We start from the raw sequence: 19,748 nt of genomic DNA on the forward strand, positions 1-19,748 counted from the left end.
TTTTTTTTTTTTTACTCTTCACTAAGCAGTTGAAAATATAACAGTATGTTTTCAGTCTTTTTAAAGCAAAATGTCTCCTTTTGTCAAGAAATTATTGATTAACAGACACCCTGTAAGGTGCCTACATGGTTGTTGATAATCTGGCACTGATGAGCACTAAAAATGTTGATTAATGAACCTTTAAGTACTGATCAAGCCTGACGCAATTAACCAATGCGAATCAGGAATTTGCATACCTATTAGGTCCAACTATAAAAAGCCACTCATTTATAAAAAGAGAACAAATCTCCTGTGTCCGTTCATTGGAACGTTTTTTCCACCTTCCAACAGTTTCATTGCAAATTCAAATGCAGTGTGTATATTTTATACAAATGTGCATACATAACTCTTTAACAGGTACAACTTTATTCCAAGGATCCAGAGGGTTCTGGGCAGAACATGGAAAACATCCAGCATCAAGCGAATCACAATGAAGGGGGGGAGCATTCCATTCTTATAAAATATAGAGCTTTAATTTATTAGTCAGCAACAACAATGGAAAGGGAAGATAGAGTAATTTACACAAGTCATTACAATAACATCACCTCTGTGCATTTTCTTTTTTTTCTTTTTTCATAAAGTCTCACGATGCAAAAATAAAAAAAAAAAAAAAAACACTCAAAAACTAAAGACACATTAAAAAAAAAAAAAAAAAAAAAAAAAAAAAATACCAACAAATTATACAACCTTTCTCTACATCTTTCTTTTTTTTTTCTTTTTTCTGTAGGACCCTGGTCTCATTTACATGAGACAATCAGGAGCTTTGACTGATTCTGGGAGTTCAAGCAAATCCCAAATCGAGGAGAAGACACAGATACCCCTGCATGCATGAATTATGCATACATCTTGCCAGAGGCGTCCATGCTGACTTTTATACATTCTGAATACAAGCTAGGCGAGGTATATTAAAAGCCTCTTAATGTCAAAATAATATGAACATTATTTGTCAACTTGAACCAAATGTAAATTTTCCTCTGCCATATAATCTTAATTATTTGACTTTCTTGAGTCCTGATGTTTTTAATAGCAAGGCGTTGAAGAGGGTGAGCATAAAAATTCCAATAGAACAGTCACTCATTTTTTGAAGCGCCTCTTTGTGTGTGTAATTACTATGCCACTTGTTTACAATTCTTAAATGATACTCTTCCACTTGATGTCCTGTTCAAAAGCCTAAAGAAGATTATTTCACGTTATACTTTGATAAAATCTACATTTATGTCAATGTCAATAAAAAAAGATGTCCCATGCTTTTTACAGGGGACATTCGAAACTACTTTAAAGCATTTGTTTTTCCCATTTTTGCTGTTCTGAGAAAGTCCCTCCGACAGTACTGTCCACCCACAGAGATGAAAAACAGAAAAAAAAAACAACCACGCACTATCTTATCAGAATTACAGTACAAATACAGGTTCATGCACACAATGAAAGCCAGCTTCCCAATATTCAATATTTTGGTTAGTGTCACAACATTGTTACAATGCTCTGTTGTGTATACAGGCATTTTTTTTCTTTTTTTTTTCCCAACACATGAATGTCAAAGAGGAAACAACAAAATATTTCTTGTGTGCTCAGACCTGTGAACTGCTAACAACTGCTGTCTGATCCAGGCACCTCTGTCATCATACACTAAGTGTCTTTTTACACAGAAGTCAACTATAACTTGCCCGAGTGTGCTTGTTGCATTTGGCCCCAGCCAAAGTCCCTTGAAAGTAAAAGAATAATGCCCTTTGTGCAAAACCTTGACCCGTATTGCACCTCAGTTCAAAGGACGTTTGTACCCACTATTATATTTCCTCACAGATCCTATAATAACTGACATGATGCTTGCTTCTTTCAACTGTGCTTCACTCTTTCACTTAAGTTCATGACCAGAAGAAGCCACAGGTTACTCAGAGTACAATACAATTGAGAATTTTGTCATTCTTTTGTTATGCAAATGTAATATATATTTAATCATGATCAGAGTTTGATCCGGCACATAGCAATGGTGCTGCATTATTTTACAATTAGCCCTCCAATCAAGAAGGAAATAGAAGAAAGGAAAAAAAAAAAAAAAAAAAAACGAAGGGCAAGCACCGGTTTGCATTTAAAGGGCCCAATTACAACAGTGAGCATATTTGTACAGTCTGGGTTCCCATAGGAGAGAGGACTGTTTCCCCACAATGATCGGGACCATATGTCAAAGGTCCCATTGCAATATGTAGTGTCTGTCTGCATGCAGCCACGAGGAGGTTCCAGCGCAGGCGCTCCTGAAGAGTCCAGAAATAAAAGAGTCCTAACATTGAGTCAAAACAAGCAAGAAACAACAGCAATCCCCGTCACCTCTTATCAACAAGTCATTTCCCCGTTACAGAGAGCTCCTCACAGCTCGCTCCAAACAGCTTACACGCCTGATAACACATTCCAAACATTTGCCAAGGTCATTTGATGCTGACAGATGAGTTTTGTAATGACAGTAACAGCAACAATAAAATTAACAACATCAATAATAACAATATTTTGCCCCAAAGGTACCTATACACAAAGAGCATGTTTTTTTCTATAAGTACAAAGTAATCCACAGAATGATACTATATACAACCTACAATAAATACTGTGTATCATATATCTTACGGTTTGAGTGGATGTATGTGGGGTTTTGTTTGTAAGCTTCCTTTTTCTCAGTTTTTTTTTTTTTTTCCGGTTTGTGGATTTTTTTTCACGTTGCTACTCTCATTGAGTCTCTCCCAGTTCATACAGGGGTGGGGAAGGGTAGGGGGAGGGCTGCGTTGAGGGTGTTTCAGACACAAAGTCGGGGCTCCTCATGTCTCTACTTCCTCGTGCCCCTCTTCCTCCTCCTCGTCCCCGTGATGCCGGCGGTTGCGGGGCTTCTTCTGCTCCTTAAGCTCCTTCAGGTCTTTGGCTTTGAGGGCGCCCATCAGCGGGTCTCCGAACTGCCAGTAGTCCTGGCAGTACTGATTGATCAGGCTCATCTCTGGCTGGCTCAGGATGGTCAACAGGTCCTTGTACTGGCCTGCGCTGGGGGTCCACTGGGTGCTGGAGTGCAGAGAGGATGGCACCAGGCCTCCACCGCCCTCCACCAATGCGTTGTTGACAGCGCGGCTCGACAGCACCACCAGCTGCAGCTTGACCAGCGTGTGTTTGAAGTTCTTCTCCGTGGCCGTGCATTGGTACATGCCAGAGTCAGAGGGCTGCAGAGACCGCAGGAGCAGACCTTGCTCTGTTTTCAACATCCGACCATCAGAACGCATCTGCAGAAACAGAAAAAGGGTTCATGAACAACCTCTAGGGTGGACATCCTGTGCATTAGGGTTGTAATGTAAAGACAATACCTGTACCTGCTTCATCTACAAAAATAGTTGTATTTGGCCGACACTGGAATTATCTAGATTAATTCATTATTAGGGCTTTGATTTTGTTTCATTTCCTGCCTCAATTTGTTTTACTGCAATTTATGCCCCTCATATATAGGAGTATAAATAAGGGCATAATTAGCACTTTAACCATCTAACAAAATTAACTAAAGTATAGCGTAATTTGTACAAACAGCACATCTAATCTAATTTTAATTTAAAGCCAATGTGTACTTTTGAGACAGATCTCAGGTTGTCAGTACCTACCCTTGCAGTCTTGAAGCCTTAAAGGTCCCCTATGAAATTAAATCAGATTCCCAAGTCTTTTTTAAATGATAAAACAGATCTAAGTACTATATATTGTAAATACTGTTTAACACTTGAGCAACTGTGCTGTTTCGACTTCTGGAAGGTTGTAAAAGGCTCACAGATATCAGTGTGCCTTTAAGACGCAGACACAAAGCTCTGTTCTTGGTAGAACTCCAGAGAAAAGCTGATATGTACATTTATAATGAGATCGTTTTTGGTACATAAAACCACAACAAATATCTTTTAATGGATATCAAGAATACAAATACAAACACTGGAGTGTAAATATAGGACCTTTAAGTGTCTATTGTGGGATGACAAGTATTTATTTAGTTATGATTATTATATACTTTATTGGGCTTTTTATTTTATTTGCCAAGATAGCAGCTGTAAAAACTCCCAAATATGTTAAAACATTAAAAGTATGTCCGACTTCTTTTCAGAAATATGTTCAATCCTTAAAATCTTAGTAAACAAAAAACATTTTAAATTCTATGCCAAGTCTCTGTCATGTACAGCAGACCTGTATGTTCCTCTAGATATAACTTGTTATCTTCTACATATAATTGCATCTCCCTTCTCAGCACCTCAGAGTGAATGTATGTGGTTGATCCTCCTTCTTTGTTTCAAAAAAATCATCTGAGCTTGTCGTGCCATGTACAGTTTTTGTATTTTCATGAGTGAGAGGATGTCCTTACTATTCAGTGTGCTTAATAAACTTCCGCACTCTTTTATTGGAAAATGGCTATACTGGCAAATACTGCTTATGTGGGGGTTTCCTGTATACTGAGGTAAAAATTGAAATAAATCTAAACGAATGTGAAAAGATCAGTCAACCTTTCTCGTGCACCACAAAACAACTCTAGCCCAAACTGTTCAAATTTTTTTTTACTGTGGATGAAACTCACTAACTGAACACTCAATCCAAATGCAATCAGCAGTAACTGATTTCATTCTATCATTTCATTTCTTTGTGTTTATCTATACCCAGAAATCGGATTTGGTGATGAAACCTTTTTTGCTAGGAATCAGAAGCGGCAGGCAGCAGCAAAGTCTGCTTTTGTTCTGTCGGTGGGAATAGAGACCATCCAACAGAATAGTCAATAAAAGAGAGGCAGCAACATTACATAGCTTCACAATAAAACTTTAACTACTGCCTCAGGGTTATACTGTATATCACAGCAGAGGGCTTTTCACAGCTGCCCTTTGTGTCCTTCCCTTGGGCCTGAGGACAGTCGGAGGTCTTTGTGAGAAATCAGGCTTCATTCAATCAGAGCCTGAATCACTTAATCATGTCTACAGATCATCAAGGGGAAATTACACTGGAGTTATTTTTCAAATGTGTCACACTGCACATAAATCTTCATCTCTTCATACAACAAAGTAACAAAATGAAATTAAATACTGTGGTGATTATTTCCAAATTAAAATTATTCTTATTCATCTGAGGAAATGTTCATCAGTCACTAATCCACATCAGGGCATTCAAGCTAATCCAATATTTCAAGAAGTTTATGTTAGGTTTCATATTGGATAACTATGCATTTGAGTAAACTACTCCATAAGATATTATGATTATATAACAAAACTAACTAAAAATGCACTATTAGGCGACTCACCTCTTTCCTGCGGTCACTGTTATCTCTCTGCAGATGCCATTTGATGACAGCATGTGGGGAGCGGGCCTGACACTCCAGGAAGGTGCTGCTTCCCTCCACCCCGTACTGCACCATCTCCAGAGTGTTCTTATTGGCTGCGGGGCAGAGAGAGATTTCCATGGCAACCAAAACACTCATTACCATGAGCTCCTTAGAACCAAAATCTCAGTTGTGGCAAATCAAAGTCCTTTCAGCAATCCTAAACAGCTGCCGGAATACAGTCATTACAGCTCATCAAAATGAGCACCTTGAACTGTTTGTCGTAGCAACAAAGAGACATGTCAACCGTCAGAGTTCATTAGTAAACAAATAGAAACTCAGGCTGAGGAACGCATATCTTACTGTTTGAGTTGAAGCCTCTGCACTGGCGAATTGGGTTCCCGTACTTGACGTCCTGCCTCCGGCTACGTCTAAAGGGGTCAGACCAGTATTGCCGAATAAGGAGAGAAAAAAAAATCATAAAGCAACCGCAAGCCATTCAAAGCCATACAGCAATACATAAAGTATTCAATATTATCTATCGTCTAACCGTAAACCACCAACGTGCTATTTTATAATTGATTTATTAGTGTCATTGACCACAGTTAACCCAAAGACTATGGTGAATGTGACAGATTAGGAATGCCAATAAAACAGCAGTTCAGCCATCCAGGCAGTCGGATTTTAAAGATCCTTCAACACACCAACTGAGTCAATCTGTTAGTTATGTAGTTAGCGTAGCTCATGCTAACACTGCTGTTGGTGCTCACCTCTTCTGCGAGGCGGAGTAACGGGAGCAGGACTTGCCATCCCAGGCGCAGTAAGGATCCCGGGCCAGGCAGCAGTCAGCGCAGGCCTCACCGTACACGTCGCAGCGGTGAAGAGCCAATTGGGTCAGCCCAACCACAGATGACACATACAGCTGTTGCTGTTGAAAGAAAAGGGATGGAAAATGGTGTTAAAATCAATGTTGGACACTTTGATGAAGAAATTGAGAATAAGAGATTTGTATTCTTTTTTATGGCAGCTGCACTGAGCAGTATGTGAGGTTTCCAAAACTTGATCTGCAGTATGTATACTTTTAAGATTTACAAATTCAGATAAAAAAAAATGAAGGTGCCCAATATATAAAAAATAATACTGAGATTACTCAATTTCATTGAGCACAGTTTGAATATATAAACTGATGTTCAAACACAGCTTGATAAAATCCACACACTAAATTTCAAGGTATCAGATTCAGACCTAAACATGAGCAACTGAGCCAGAGTACTTGAATGTTTTGCATACATTTGTGGCAAACTTAAAACTTTCAACAATTTTGACCATATACATTTAAATAAATGTAATTTTCAAAGTTAATTTTTTAGTGGTTTAAATTCAATATTAAATATTCAGTGGTGATTAAATTCAACCATTAGACAATTAGTAGCTTGTGAAATACATTTTCTATTTGTCCATTATTTGCTTCCATACTTCACAAACCCATATGGATGCAATGAAATAAGTATAAAATCTAATCCGGCACTGAAACACCAGAAGGCTCCGGATCATCTGGGAGAATATTGAGCTCAACTCTATCAGGTTGCCATCATAATTTTATGATCAGCTGTCTGAAATTCATCAATCTGGCAGGCTGTGTGTAATCCTAACTCTCTGTCTGCAGAATGATGTCATGACCTGCAGCAGAAGCCAAGTATTTTAATCACTTTGAAAGAAAACACTCAACTTTGAATGTCTTTTCCATATTTCTTTTGTCATTGTCTTCCAGACTTATGTCTTTTCTATGAATTATGAGGAAGGACACAGCAGGGAAATACAGCTGTATGCATGTACTGTACCTTGTGACCTTTCCAAATATGATTAATTTCACTGAAGGGTTTCTTTCGTCTTTATGTGAACCAAGGTTAAGAAAACCTGTTGCCCATAACCACTTACCCGTTTAGATGAGATCTTCATTGTTGTTATAGGAGTAGGGACCTTGTTGGAGAAAAAAAACCCATTGTGAGCATAGCATGCTATCTTCATTTCAAATGAAAGTAAAATAGGGAAACTAGCAACAGAAAAAAAAAAAAAAAAGGAGGACAAAACATTTATTGTACTGGGGAAGGTGCAGGAATTGCGATAAAAGCTGACCTTGAAAACCTCAACCTCCTCCAGGACCAGCTCCTCTGTCTGCAGGTCATCTCTGGGCAGCACGATGACTTTCTGAACTGTCCCCTTGTCTGTGGACCACAACACACACCTGTCAGCTCCACACCTGCAACCGCACACCCCTGCGCCTGTCAACAGCCCCTTGGATTCACATTTTATTCTCTCAGCAGCTTCCAACAAGCAATAATCCTCATATCAACAGGCTGCACTGTACTCTTCATCTCTGTGACTTGGTTCTCTTCAGTTTAACCTTTACTCAATCATGTGAAGCTCTGCTCCACTTTGTATGCTCACTGCCGCTACCATGACCAACCTTTTCTGTCATTCTTACCTTGACCTATTCATTTGGACGCCGTAAGACATTCTCTGGCCTATCACGGCTGTGTGTGATTTCTGTAAGGAGCTCCTGTGATACCTGAGATTTATTATGACTTGTGCATTGAGCCCGGTGCAGGGCTGAATGCCTGCCTCTGACAGCAGCTGAAAGGACATGCATTCCTCCACAGTGGTCGCCATCGCACACACAGGGTCATAACTCCTTCCCCGTAATGCACAGATGAACAAAGAAGCCATGATGTTAAGAGGCGTCATATGCAACATGTGAGGGCAGCGTACTGTGCGGTGGCTGCTGTCACACCAGAAGCCTTATTAAAGCTTCAAGACATGCAGACAAACAGATAATCTCTCTTACACCAGTGGGCAAGATTAAGGTGATGGATATGCTAACTATAACGCTCCTTCCTCCTCTTCTGTTTCTCTTCTCCCCCCCATTGCTGATCCAACCCTGCCCTCCAGGTACAAATCTCCTGTTGTTTACTTCATGTGAGCAGAGTGTGCTATAAACCCTTTGATTGGTTAAATTTCCACTCAAGCACAAAAGGCAAGAATGCTTTTCTCTTGATGATAAATGATTGCAGGGCGAGACAAGCCCTCCACTTACATGGGATTTATTTCCACAGGGGATTCTGTTCTCCATTATTCAACTCCCCACTGACACTGTCATTCACCATGCTGACTCTGATCAAAGGGTTCATGAGTTCAGAGTGACTTTTTGTACACACGTTAAGGTTAAAAATAACCCTAAAAAAAAGCAGTGATGATTTTGTAAACAGGCAAAAAAAAAAAAGGGGGAGTAGGCTCCGTCTATCATATAGAATCACATTTTAAAAAAACACTCACCAGTTCCTAAGAACAGCACTTCATAGTTGCCATCTGCAGCTGTCACCTGGTCCACTGTGATGGTGGTGAACTCATAGTCCACATTGGTCCGAACCACAAGGGGGCGCTTGTGGACTGGGTACACGGCATTATGCATGGCAGGGTGATTCCTCATGAAGTTAATCACCTCATCTGGATAGTCCTTAGTGGACTTCATGTTGGGGGTGAACGTACCTCCTGGGCACTGGGGGAGAAGCATTTATATTCTGAGCATGAGGGCCAAAGCGGACATAAAAACAGACATAATCAGATTTTTTTTTTAAAAAGCCTTGTTTTGAAGTAAAATGTTGAGTTCAGTTATGCTGATGCCTGCATCTTGTTCAAGGGGTTGCAATTTGAGGTCTGCATCAGAGAGAAGTCATTGTTATGGCAGCTTGCTGTGAGGTTCATGAGTGGGGCCAGTGTGGGGTGAGGCTCACCGTGCCGGGCCGAGGGTAGGGGATCTTCCCGGTGTAGGCCACCCATTGGTAATTGGGACCCTCCTTATGGGCGAAGGGTCCATTGAAGACCATGCGGATGTCGGCCATGGAGTACACACAAACCGCTGAGCCTTTGAACACAGAGCTGTGGAGTAAAAGTGAAAGAAGAGAAAAATAAAAAAGGTAAGTTTGTCTCACAAAGTAACAGCAACAGAGTACAGACATTATATGTTAGAGTGCACTAACCCAGAGACAGAGAAGACTCCATATATCACAGGATTTTTTATATCCTGTGTTGGCTGTATGTAAACATCTCCTGTAAGAAAAAAGAGAGGAGATAAGTCAGTGTTAAGAGAAACATCACGCTCCACAGCACAAGTACCCTTCTTTACTCATATTTATACAGGTTTTAGTCAGTGGAACTGCCCTGGAAGGACTGTTGCACAAAATAGATGAACCTCCATCTTTGTTGAAAACACATAATACCCACCACTGGATTTAGATAATGAACAAAGTGGGTCTTGGTCTTTATGGTTGTATTTGAGTCCCTGAAATCCATAATTCCACCAAAGAACAAAGGTTTGTTAGGTGTTTGAATGTGGGTAACTTCAGCTTGGCCACAATTGTTCATGAAAGACTAAAGTTTCTCAGTCTTCACTCGTTTGCTTCTCCTCATACAACAGCTGAGCAAATGTTGAACAAAATTTGAGCAAGGTGTAAATTTACAATTACTTGTTGTCATTTTTGTATAATTACAGTTATTTACAGGGTCACGTAAATGTCATTTTCAATCTATAAAATGCTTATTGGCTAAGTAAAAATAATACATTTTTAGTTAAAAAATTAACAAAGCTTTCATAATTAACAATTTAACAGTTTCTTTCTGTTCATTTTATTCATAGGAGAAGCCAGATTATAGTTTAACAATACAATATAAGCCTCATAAAGAAGAGCTAATATTAACAGTGGTGTTTGGTTTTGCAATAAAATCCATAAAGGTAATAGCAATAGATGCTCATCAAAATGCAGTCAGCTGAATATTTGAAAGGTTGATGGAATGGTGATGGAAACATGATGTGTTAGTGTCATTCAGCTGTTTGAGCTGAATTGATTTTAACCATCATGCAAAATGATTGCAGTCAGATCATATGTTACATACATTCCATAGCGGTGTTTTTGTGTGTACTTTTTATATGATACATTTACACTCAATGAAAATGATGGACAGTAAATGTGCTCTATGTGGTACAATGGAAGGGAGGAAAATATAGAGTATATAGCTTAACTATATTGAATGTTTATGATTTACTTCAGGGAAGTAGATAAACAAGAATACAAAAACTGAAGGTGGTTTCTTTTTTATTAGTTGCACCCAATAATGTTAACGATAATAATTAAATTATTGGGTGCATAACTGTTTTCAGCTTCTAAATGGAAGCTTGACAGAAAAAGTTTGTGAACAACTAAGCCATCACTCAACCATCTAAACGAAGTAATCTAAGCACCAAACGCATTTTTCACATTTATTTTCAGCTGAGCTACAGACACAAACACTGTGGTTTTTTACAGTCTAGACTGGAGCAACATGACTGTAAACCCCATAGAGTTCTCCAAAAATTCAAACACCATGTGGAAGGATCCTCTTCCCTCCTGCATCTATAGTTCATGTCTTCCACTTCGATGGAAAGGAAATATCTATTCTCTCCCAAAGGAGAACTGCATCATAAAATTTTAAGCCAATTCTGGAGCTCTTTAAATCACAAACGCTCACATTAGCTGTCCTACAGGGCTCTGACATCAGGGACTGCCTGATTTAGATGATCCTTTTGTTGATACCGAGTAAAGGTCCACAGCAACATATAAAGAGGAGCTTAACACATGATGGGTAATAAGTCTCTCGGCTGTTCAGTACCTGACCTAAATACTTGTCCCAGGGGACACGTTCAACACTGCCTACAATAGGACAAGGGCCTTCAGCATTAAACAGAGAATATGCTCCCAACCTAGTTGTACAGGGAAATGACTAAGAGTAAAAATGCAATCAGTGAGAAAGTAAAGAAGTGACAGACGAGGGGAGTAGAGCTAAAAATATGACTATTAAAGCTTGGGAAGTGTGGAAACAAAAGGTGAACTGATCGCATCCTAGAAAAGAGTAAGTACACCAATCAAGATGTATGCGCTCACAGTCCCATATAGACCAACATGAGAAATTAGCTGTCATGCAGCGATGTAGATAGAATGATACATGAGTGGGGTGAGCATTGTCTTTGAATGTAAAATGCTGGGTTTTGGTCATGTCCACACTAGTTAGGCTACACAGTCTCAGGACTGTCTGCAAACACAAACTTATCTCTGGAGAAAAGGATGCAGCTAAGAGATAGCAAGTACATTGTCCTTATTTGTGAATGGCTACCAGATTCACACTCTTCCCCACACGCACGGACCGCTATGCCATCTTCCACAGCTGCTATGGCCCAAGCAGTGGAACGGTCATGGGTTAGCATGGCCGCAGCACGACGGATTGTTATGGGTGTCACGCAACATATGATCCTTGTCATGACGTACAGCTGTTGTCCTGCAGAAATGAGTAATTTGCACGCAAGAAAACATAAGTGCACACGCATGCAGACAAGATACCTCTGAGGCAAAGATAGAGCTATTATAGCTCACATACAGTCACTAAAAACAGATCAAGGATTCAAGAAAATAATTATTTCGTGATTTGCACTGAGAGCTGTCCTGACAGGGCAGTGATGACTTCACTTTGGGGGATCTTGCTTGTTAATAACAACTAGGAAAGACTCCAGATTCCACAACTGTCTTTCTTATGCTTGTATAGCAATAAAAGCTTGGCCCTTGTATATTCCATTTCTTCAAAACAGATTTTCTGCTTGATCAACCTTAGGGTTTTGGATTAGTCTGTTCCCCCGAGTATCGCTGCCTCTTTCTCTGTCTTTGCCTTTTCATCCCCCCGCCTATTGGTCTGGACATGTATTTTAAAGCATCACTCATATAAAACGTATGCACTTCTTCCTATTTCTGTGTATGTCATAACATAAAAGCATGTTAAATCTGTTTTAGACCATTGTGGGTCATTTAGGTACAAGTTGTGAGGTAAAGCCAATAATGTTACATATTCTAACTATAAAAACTCCCCAGGTCTCAGGTGTGCTTTGCCAAAATGTTTTTCTAAATGAGACTACAGCTGGTGTAGACATTTCAACAACTGACGTATATAGTCAGTTTAATAACGTTTTAAAGAATGGGGCAAAGTTCAAGACTTTTCTCACTAAAGTATCGGTCTGAAAACATGTCTTGGCTTGAAATAATCCTCAGTGTAAGGCATCTAAAGTTCCTTGTTACTAATGCCAAAATAAGCAGTATATTTTAGAAAACATTCTTATTAGCTTGCCAAGATATAATGGTAAAAGTGATACCCTTAAATTTCAAATCTGTACAGTAAATAAGAGGCTTCAGCCAGCAAGAGGCTGGTTAGCTTGGCTAACTTGAGAATTCTGAAATCTGCACGGTAAATATGAAGCCACAATTAGTGGAGTCATTACTATGTTCCCAGGGTCCGCTACTCTCCAGATTTATGTATCACACAATGAGAACCTGAACAAAAATATCCCCCAGATCTGTATCCACTTATGACATGGCCACTTGGGTTAGGGTTAGGGAACTGGGGAACAGAGGACCCTGGGCAAATTAATGCAATACCCATCAACTGTGGCTTCATCTTGGTGTGTAGTGTAGTGAGTCTACGGTGTCTCTTTACTACATGTAGCCTACAGTAGGCTATGTAGGCTTTTAAAGAGCAGTAGAAGAGCTAGCATCTAGTGGCGAGATTGCAGATCAACCAGCTGAATACCACATCACGTCACCCTTTCCTTTCCGAGTGTGCAGGGGAATCTGTAGTGGCCTTCAAATAATGTGAAAAAGAGCCAGTGTTTGGTTTGTCCAGTCTGGACTACTGTAGAAACATGGCTGTGCAACATGGCGGCCTCCATGAAAGAGGACCTACTACCTCCGTAGGGCTTTTTTGAGGCTAACGAACACACAACAATTTTCAGTTTCAGGTGATTTTTCACTGAGGAAGTCATATGTCATATTCCAGTTCTGTCAACATATCCCCCTAAATCCTACACATTGGACCTTTAAAGATGTAGTTTGACATTTTGGGAAAGATGTTTATAAGCTTTCTTGATTTTGATGAGAATATTGAAAACATCGAAACCATAAGGTTAGTTTAGCATAAATACATCAAAACACAGCTAACCTCCTTTGTCCAAAGCTCCTTTAAAGTGTATAACAAATCCATCTATTCATTAACTATAGGCGCTACCTACTTTAATCCTGTGCAGGGTCGTGGAGGCTGGAGCCTATCCCAGCAGACTATGGGCAAAGGCCGCTGGACATGTTGCCCGTCCATCAAAGGGCAAACACATAAGAACAGACCTTTCATGCTCACATTCACACCTACAGCCAATTTAGAATCACCAAACAACCTAACATGCTTGTCTTTGGATTGTGGTAGGAAACCGGCGTACACTAAAAAAAAACACACACAAAAAATACGCGGGCACAGAGACAACGAACAAACTTCATAACAAATGAAAAAGAAAACATAATTGGCAATTTTACCATTGGTTAACAGGCAAAGCCACTGTCATCTATATGCTTACGTTTTTGTACAGATTCCCCCCCAAAAAAGTTTTGAGAGTGAGCTTACGAGGAGCAGGTACGTGGATTTTGTTACCTTTGAACAGAGGCAGACAAGCTGTTTTCTTCTTTTAACCAGCATCTATACAAACCTAAGCTAACTGCCTATAAATTCATATTTAATTGACATCAGAGATTTACATGTTCCCATCTATCTATCAGTAAGTAAGCAAAAGCGTTTATTTCCCAAATTACCTACATTCGCAGTAGTTTAAGACCCATTTGCCTGTGTGAAATCCTGAAATCTCCTCTGTAATGACAAACCCTCCTGCGAGAGAGCTTTATAAACATTCAAACTAGACAGTAAATGTGAGGCCATTAGCATGAAACTCAATCATATCCAATTTACTGTCCCCTCTAGGAGTCCTTGGCAGGGATGGCTGCTGTACAAACTGACATGTAGTCTTTCCTTTTCTCTGGGCATGTCTACCCTGGCATGCCTGTCCCTGTTCATTCACCAGCCTTTTCCACTACACATTTACAGACCTTATTCAAGCAATATCCTAAAATGCATCATCAGTGCCAAACGCTGACGACTCTCCAACCCTCTCACAGACCCACTCTGCACCGCATGCTGTGTCTGTGTCAACACTGACCTAACCAGTAGAGACAGAACCCTCGTTTGTAAAGGCACAGCCAACCCATTCCCCACTCAGAACCGCTTCCTCGTCATTTTTGTGAAGTGGCTGCACACACAAAGAGGCCACAGAGTTTTCAAGTGTGTGTCGCTTTTGCAGTTGTTCAGAGAGGTATAAAATAAATGTCACCTGTAAAAACAAAGTAGTGCTTTTAAACTGCAGGCAGGTGGAGATAAAGTTAGGAATGTGTCAGCGAGATAAAGAGACAAAAAAACGATCATGGTAGGCACTTTTCATTCTTGTGATTAGTTCAAGAGCAACAGTAGCCTCACGCATCAGTCTCCCTATCACTCTTGGGCTCTATTTTAAACCAGTGGAGACAGACAGAGAAAGAGCTTCCCCTGGAGAGCCTAATAGTCTCACAGTTGCAGACATTCCTGCTTGGTGATCCGATCTGCCCACCATCAGCCCGCCTCCATACACATAAAAAAAACACTTTTGTTCAAGACATCTTGAAAGAAAATGACAACTACAGTGGTGGGATTATCTGTGTTTTACAGTGTGGTGTATGGGCCATATGATTGCAGTGAGCTGCCATATGGGTCAAGGACTGTGCTTTAGTGTGAGTGTGTGTGTGTGTGTGTGTGTGTGTGTGTGTGTGTGTGTGTGTGTGTGTGTGTGTGTGTGTGTGTGTGTGTGTGTGTGTGTGTGTGTGTGTGTGTGTGTGTGTGTGTGTGTGTGTGTGCATACATTCTTGGCAGGTGTTACAGCAGAAACAACGCCTGGAGCAGACTGTTCTCCACTTAATAGTTCAGATGTGATCATATATTACAAAAACCTGAAAATGAATACGTCTGAAAATAAATCCATGCATGTCCTTTTTCACTTTGCTATTCGATAACCTGCTGTCAAAATGATTAACTGTCCAAAGAACCGATATGGTGTCTGTACAAAGCAGGGTGTAACAAAAGTTATTGTCTGAGGATAAATGAGTAATACTAATATCTCTTGAATGCTAAAAATTTTTTATTTTGTCAGTGATAAACACAGTGATGTTTTAATATCTAAGGTATAAGCTATAACATTTGCTGTTCTCATAAAAGACCAGATTGATGCCTGCACAGAAAGTTGATTAAACTATGTCAATTAATTGATTAGATGATGAACATTAACTGCTCGAATAATTGATCAATTATTTTCTGTCATTTAATTTGTTAAAATGCCAAGAATTGATGTGAATATTTGATAATTTGTTTTGTTCATATATGAAATTAAGCTAAACATGTTCTTTTTTCACATAAAACATTCAACTTGAAAAAGTTGTCTTGCAGTATGGAGTTTTGAACTATTCTTGACTTTTTATCAAACAAAAACTCTGTTAATAGAGAAAGTAATCTGCAGATTAATTTATAGTAAAAAAATAACTGTTAGTTGCAGCCATACATGTGTAGGATGTAATCTGGCAAAAGAGCTGTGATCACAGTGATGGCAGCGTTTGACTGACAAGAAAGTCTATACAACATCATCCCACCCCACCCCCATCAAGTGACCTCCACATCACCACATCAACTAAAAACAGTGGAGGGAACCACAGTGTGATCTCAGTTTGCAGGTGTAAAGGTCTTTGTACTCACGCAGCTCGTCAAAGTGCGTCTCCATTCCGTCGGCCCCGGGCACCGAGCAGATTAACCTTGCCTTCAGGAAGGTGCTCCACTTGTTGACCAGACAGCAGTGGCCTCCATCATCGTTCTGTTTTTGAGAAGGGGGGGTTGACACAAAACACAGTTTAGCATATCAATTTAATTCTCCTCTTGTTCTTCCTACTGAGAACAAACCCAGGTGGAACCTGGAACCACACACACCAACACACACACGTAAACGCGCGCGCACACACACACACACACACACACACACACACACACACACACACACACACACACACACACACACACACACACACACACACACACACACACACACACACACACACACACACACACACACACACACACACACACACACACACACTACAGTACATGTTGGTTTGCAAAGCCAGGAAGCTAAAGACAGGGGGGTGGTTGGGGATGGGGTTGGTAAACACTGTTTCCCCCTATTTCGACTCCTCCATCTGTGGTGGAGTGAAGCCAGAATTCATCCCAGTAAGGAAAAGCTGCAACCAGTATGTGCTTCAGAATCCTCCACAACCAGCATCTTTACAGTGATTAAATATTTATTTTCAAAGCTTGGTCATCAGTTTCACATTCTTCATGCGATCCCTTTTTGGGAGTTGACATATTTTCACAATTCCCAGTTTAATTACAGTGAGTGTATTTTTGGTGTTGTGCAGGGTGCCAAGTAAGAATATCCAGATGTTTTGCAAAGTAAGAATGACAGGACCGGATCTCTAGAGGCCGTGGCTGAGCCCACTGAGAGGGGGATGAGTGTTTGTGTGCCGGGTCAGTGCCTGACCCACTCAAATAAATACAACGGCCAACAGCTGAAGCAACGGGCACACGTACGCCACATTTCATCACTCGTACTCAGTCTCACATCCCCGCTGTTATGCTCACACGTGCACGCAAACCTGCGCGCTCAATATGTCAACACGATCAGCTGAGAAAGTTGCCCCACAAGCTTTCTGGAGACATTTGTTATTATTTGTTTTTCTGGCTCAGCTCACTTTGTACTGTATTTCTGGGGCATGCACACTGAAAGCTTCGAGTGTTTTAGGACTACCAGGGAGAAGAAGCCAGGAGATCACGGGGTCAGAGGTCAGAGGTCAATCACTGACAGAGGGATGCATTGTAGACAGGAAGGTTAAAGACACATGTGGATTCCAGCACGTTAGCGTTAGCCAAATACGAGTCCCAAGCCTGTAACCTTTCAAACACAGCGGGTGCCTCGCCTCGGGAGACTCCATCCGTTCCATATTGGTGCTGCAGGTTTTCTTTTCATTATGATCACGCCTCAAAACAAACACACTCTTCACTCTGTACACACCAGGCAGATGCGTCCTATGCGGGACTGGGTCACGGGACTCTGGCCCATCTCGGAGGACTTCTCCCGGAAAAAGAAGTACAGCTTGTCGTCATTTCTCTCCGCACTATCTGGGATGAGGTGTACACGGATGAAAGTTGGGTCTGTTGGGAGAAGAGATTGTATGATGTTTAGGTGGAGGAAAAATTTGGGAAAACATCTGTTTCGAATCTTTTATAAACTTTACTGTTTCCTGTTTATCACTTGCTGAGGGATTCTAAACAGATGCAAATACCAAAATCTGTACATTGTATACATGTGTAACCCGGTTTGGATTGTATATTTAGAAGTCATGCAAGAAAGCTGCAGAGGGTGGATAAAAGCCTCCAATATTATTTATAGGCTAAATAAGACTATTACCATTCAACCATCTGGAGTTGTACTGATCTGTTCGCATGGCAGTCTTTGTCCCCAAAGTACGGAAAATGGCAGAGTCAGTTCCCATAAAGTCAACATAGACCCCAGCATACAGTTCACCATCTGAGAAAGAGAGAAAACAGCTCAGTTTAGTAAAATTCCTTGACACTGACATTATTGCAGCACCACCCTTGGCACAAAACAAAGTAGAACCATCTCAGGATTCTTTGTTCCACAACACAGCTCAGTATTACAAATGCATACCAAAAAAAAAGAGGACCAGAGCCACAAATACCATCAGTTTGTCATTTTTAAACTGTCAGACATATCTGCATGCAGAACCCAAACCCACTACAGAAAATCTAGGTCTTTATAAATAGGTGAGAAATATATAATTCTATTTTCAGAAAAGGCTAATTCACTTCTTAAAACAGCCGGGCCTTGTCGTTTTCAGAATAAAATGTTATTCAAACAGGAGCAATTTGTGTATTTGTTGGGGACTATTTTCAGCTGTGGATTAATACAGATTTGGTGATGCAGTAAATGGCAGGGTCCATATTCAGTGTCATTAGGGTCATGTTACTCAGTGTAACAATGCAGTTCACTTTTAATAGTTTTCAGACAACAATGACGTTCTATGTCACAGGAGAGTAAGAAGTATCAGGCTTTGTCTACAAAGGCTGCAAAGGATGAATTTGCTATTGTTGTATTTGTTTGCCCTGTATTTGTTGACAATAACAGAAACAGAATTCCTTATCTGTTAAGAAGTATTCTAGTGAAAACCGCAATTTGCTATTAATGTTCAGGAAAATAGAAAATTATATACAATATTCTTATTTTTCTTTCTGTGTAGTTAGAGAGCATACAATTCAACAAATATGGATGACTTAATTTCCAGGAATAAATCAATATTCACTTAAATTGAGTGGGATCTGTCTTAGCTTTTCTTTGCATTGGAATTAAACTGTTCAAAGAAATTACTCTGGATTTCAACAAATATATAAACTCTAACCAACTACAAAACCACCATATCATTTCAAATTCTTTTTTTTAAATGTCAAATTAATTTGCTCTGTGTATTGTTTCTGAACACTTGAGAACTATATCTTCCTTTCATTAATACTAAATGACACTGTACTTTCCAAGAAACGTCCGAGGAAACAATTAAGAAGTTACAGAGCACATAAAATACCAACAACAACAACACTCAAACCTCCCTCACAATCACATCATAAGGACATAAAATATGAACACATCTATGTGTGCTGACTGACAAATGTACACAACAGCCTTGTTAAACCACAGGAGGGCAAGGTGTTGGTCTTCCAGCTGCTGTGTGGGCCCCACTGGAGAGCAGGTGTGACTCTCAGAGCTCTCAAAGATGGAGTGAGGAGGAACATTGTTCGACCACGATTGTATTCAATGTCATGGTCCACAGCAGTGCTGTAGGGAGATTGATGATACATCATTAAAATGTCCACGGATGATAGGATGTCTAATGTGGTGGAGAGCTGAGCAGTCAGTGGTCGATGGTAAATCTATTGTACAGGGTTCTTAATCCTTATCAACATTAACAACAGTCTCTCTTGTATGATGCTAACTGGTGGAAGTGGGAGGCAAATCCATCTTGGATGACAGTCACTGGTTCCATACTGGTCAGCTGGCACTGTGTTAATGTGGGAAAGCGGTGCCAGTGATTTACACCCGCTGTCTCGCCCTGCTGAGAGCAGATCGCCTTTCACTGGTGGCAACTGTGTGGTCTGGACCTGACTAAGTGACCTTGGGCAGAGGGACAGAGGATGCTGCCTTCATGAGTGCAACGACAGATGATACCAGAAGACACAGTGTCCAAAATGAACTTTGTTCCAAATGGATACTGAATACAGAAAAAATAGATAATCATTTTGTTGATATTTTGGTGCAGTG

The 19,748-nt window shown here is 40.3% G+C and overlaps 1 protein-coding gene across 4 annotated transcripts in view; it reads right to left on the bottom strand.

Annotated features, from left to right (window-relative positions):
- Positions 1-395: 395 nt before the first annotated feature.
- The window catches only part of sema3fb (sema domain, immunoglobulin domain (Ig), short basic domain, secreted, (semaphorin) 3Fb), a 60,805-nt gene continuing 41,452 nt past the window's right edge, over positions 396-19,748 (bottom strand). For 2 of the 4 annotated variants that reach the window (XM_069714142.1, XM_069714129.1), the window contains 12 exons: positions 17,826-17,945; positions 17,430-17,569; positions 16,064-16,178; positions 9,376-9,445; positions 9,130-9,274; positions 8,672-8,894; positions 7,475-7,563; positions 7,277-7,318; positions 6,109-6,266; positions 5,702-5,769; positions 5,321-5,454; positions 396-3,290 (listed from right to left, as the gene is read on the bottom strand). In XM_069714142.1, coding sequence (XP_069570243.1) covers positions 2,841-3,290; positions 5,321-5,454; positions 5,702-5,769; positions 6,109-6,266; positions 7,277-7,318; positions 7,475-7,563; positions 8,672-8,894; positions 9,130-9,274; positions 9,376-9,445; positions 16,064-16,178; positions 17,430-17,569; positions 17,826-17,945 — 1,754 coding nt within the window. In that variant the 3' untranslated portion in view covers positions 396-2,840. Of the gene's footprint in view, positions 3,291-5,320; positions 5,455-5,701; positions 5,783-6,106; positions 6,267-7,276; positions 7,319-7,474; positions 7,564-8,671; positions 8,895-9,129; positions 9,275-9,375; positions 9,446-16,063; positions 16,179-17,429; positions 17,570-17,825; positions 17,946-19,748 lie in introns of all 4 variants that reach the window. The other 2 variants (XM_069714136.1, XM_069714120.1) reach the window with 1 other exon arrangement.

This window comes from Brachyistius frenatus, unplaced genomic scaffold (genome assembly GCF_029030835.1).
Source record: "Brachyistius frenatus isolate BFR_SWC_R1_liver_20210118 unplaced genomic scaffold, ASM2903083v1 Contig_4, whole genome shotgun sequence".
Classification (NCBI taxonomy): Eukaryota; Metazoa; Chordata; class Actinopteri; family Embiotocidae; genus Brachyistius; species Brachyistius frenatus.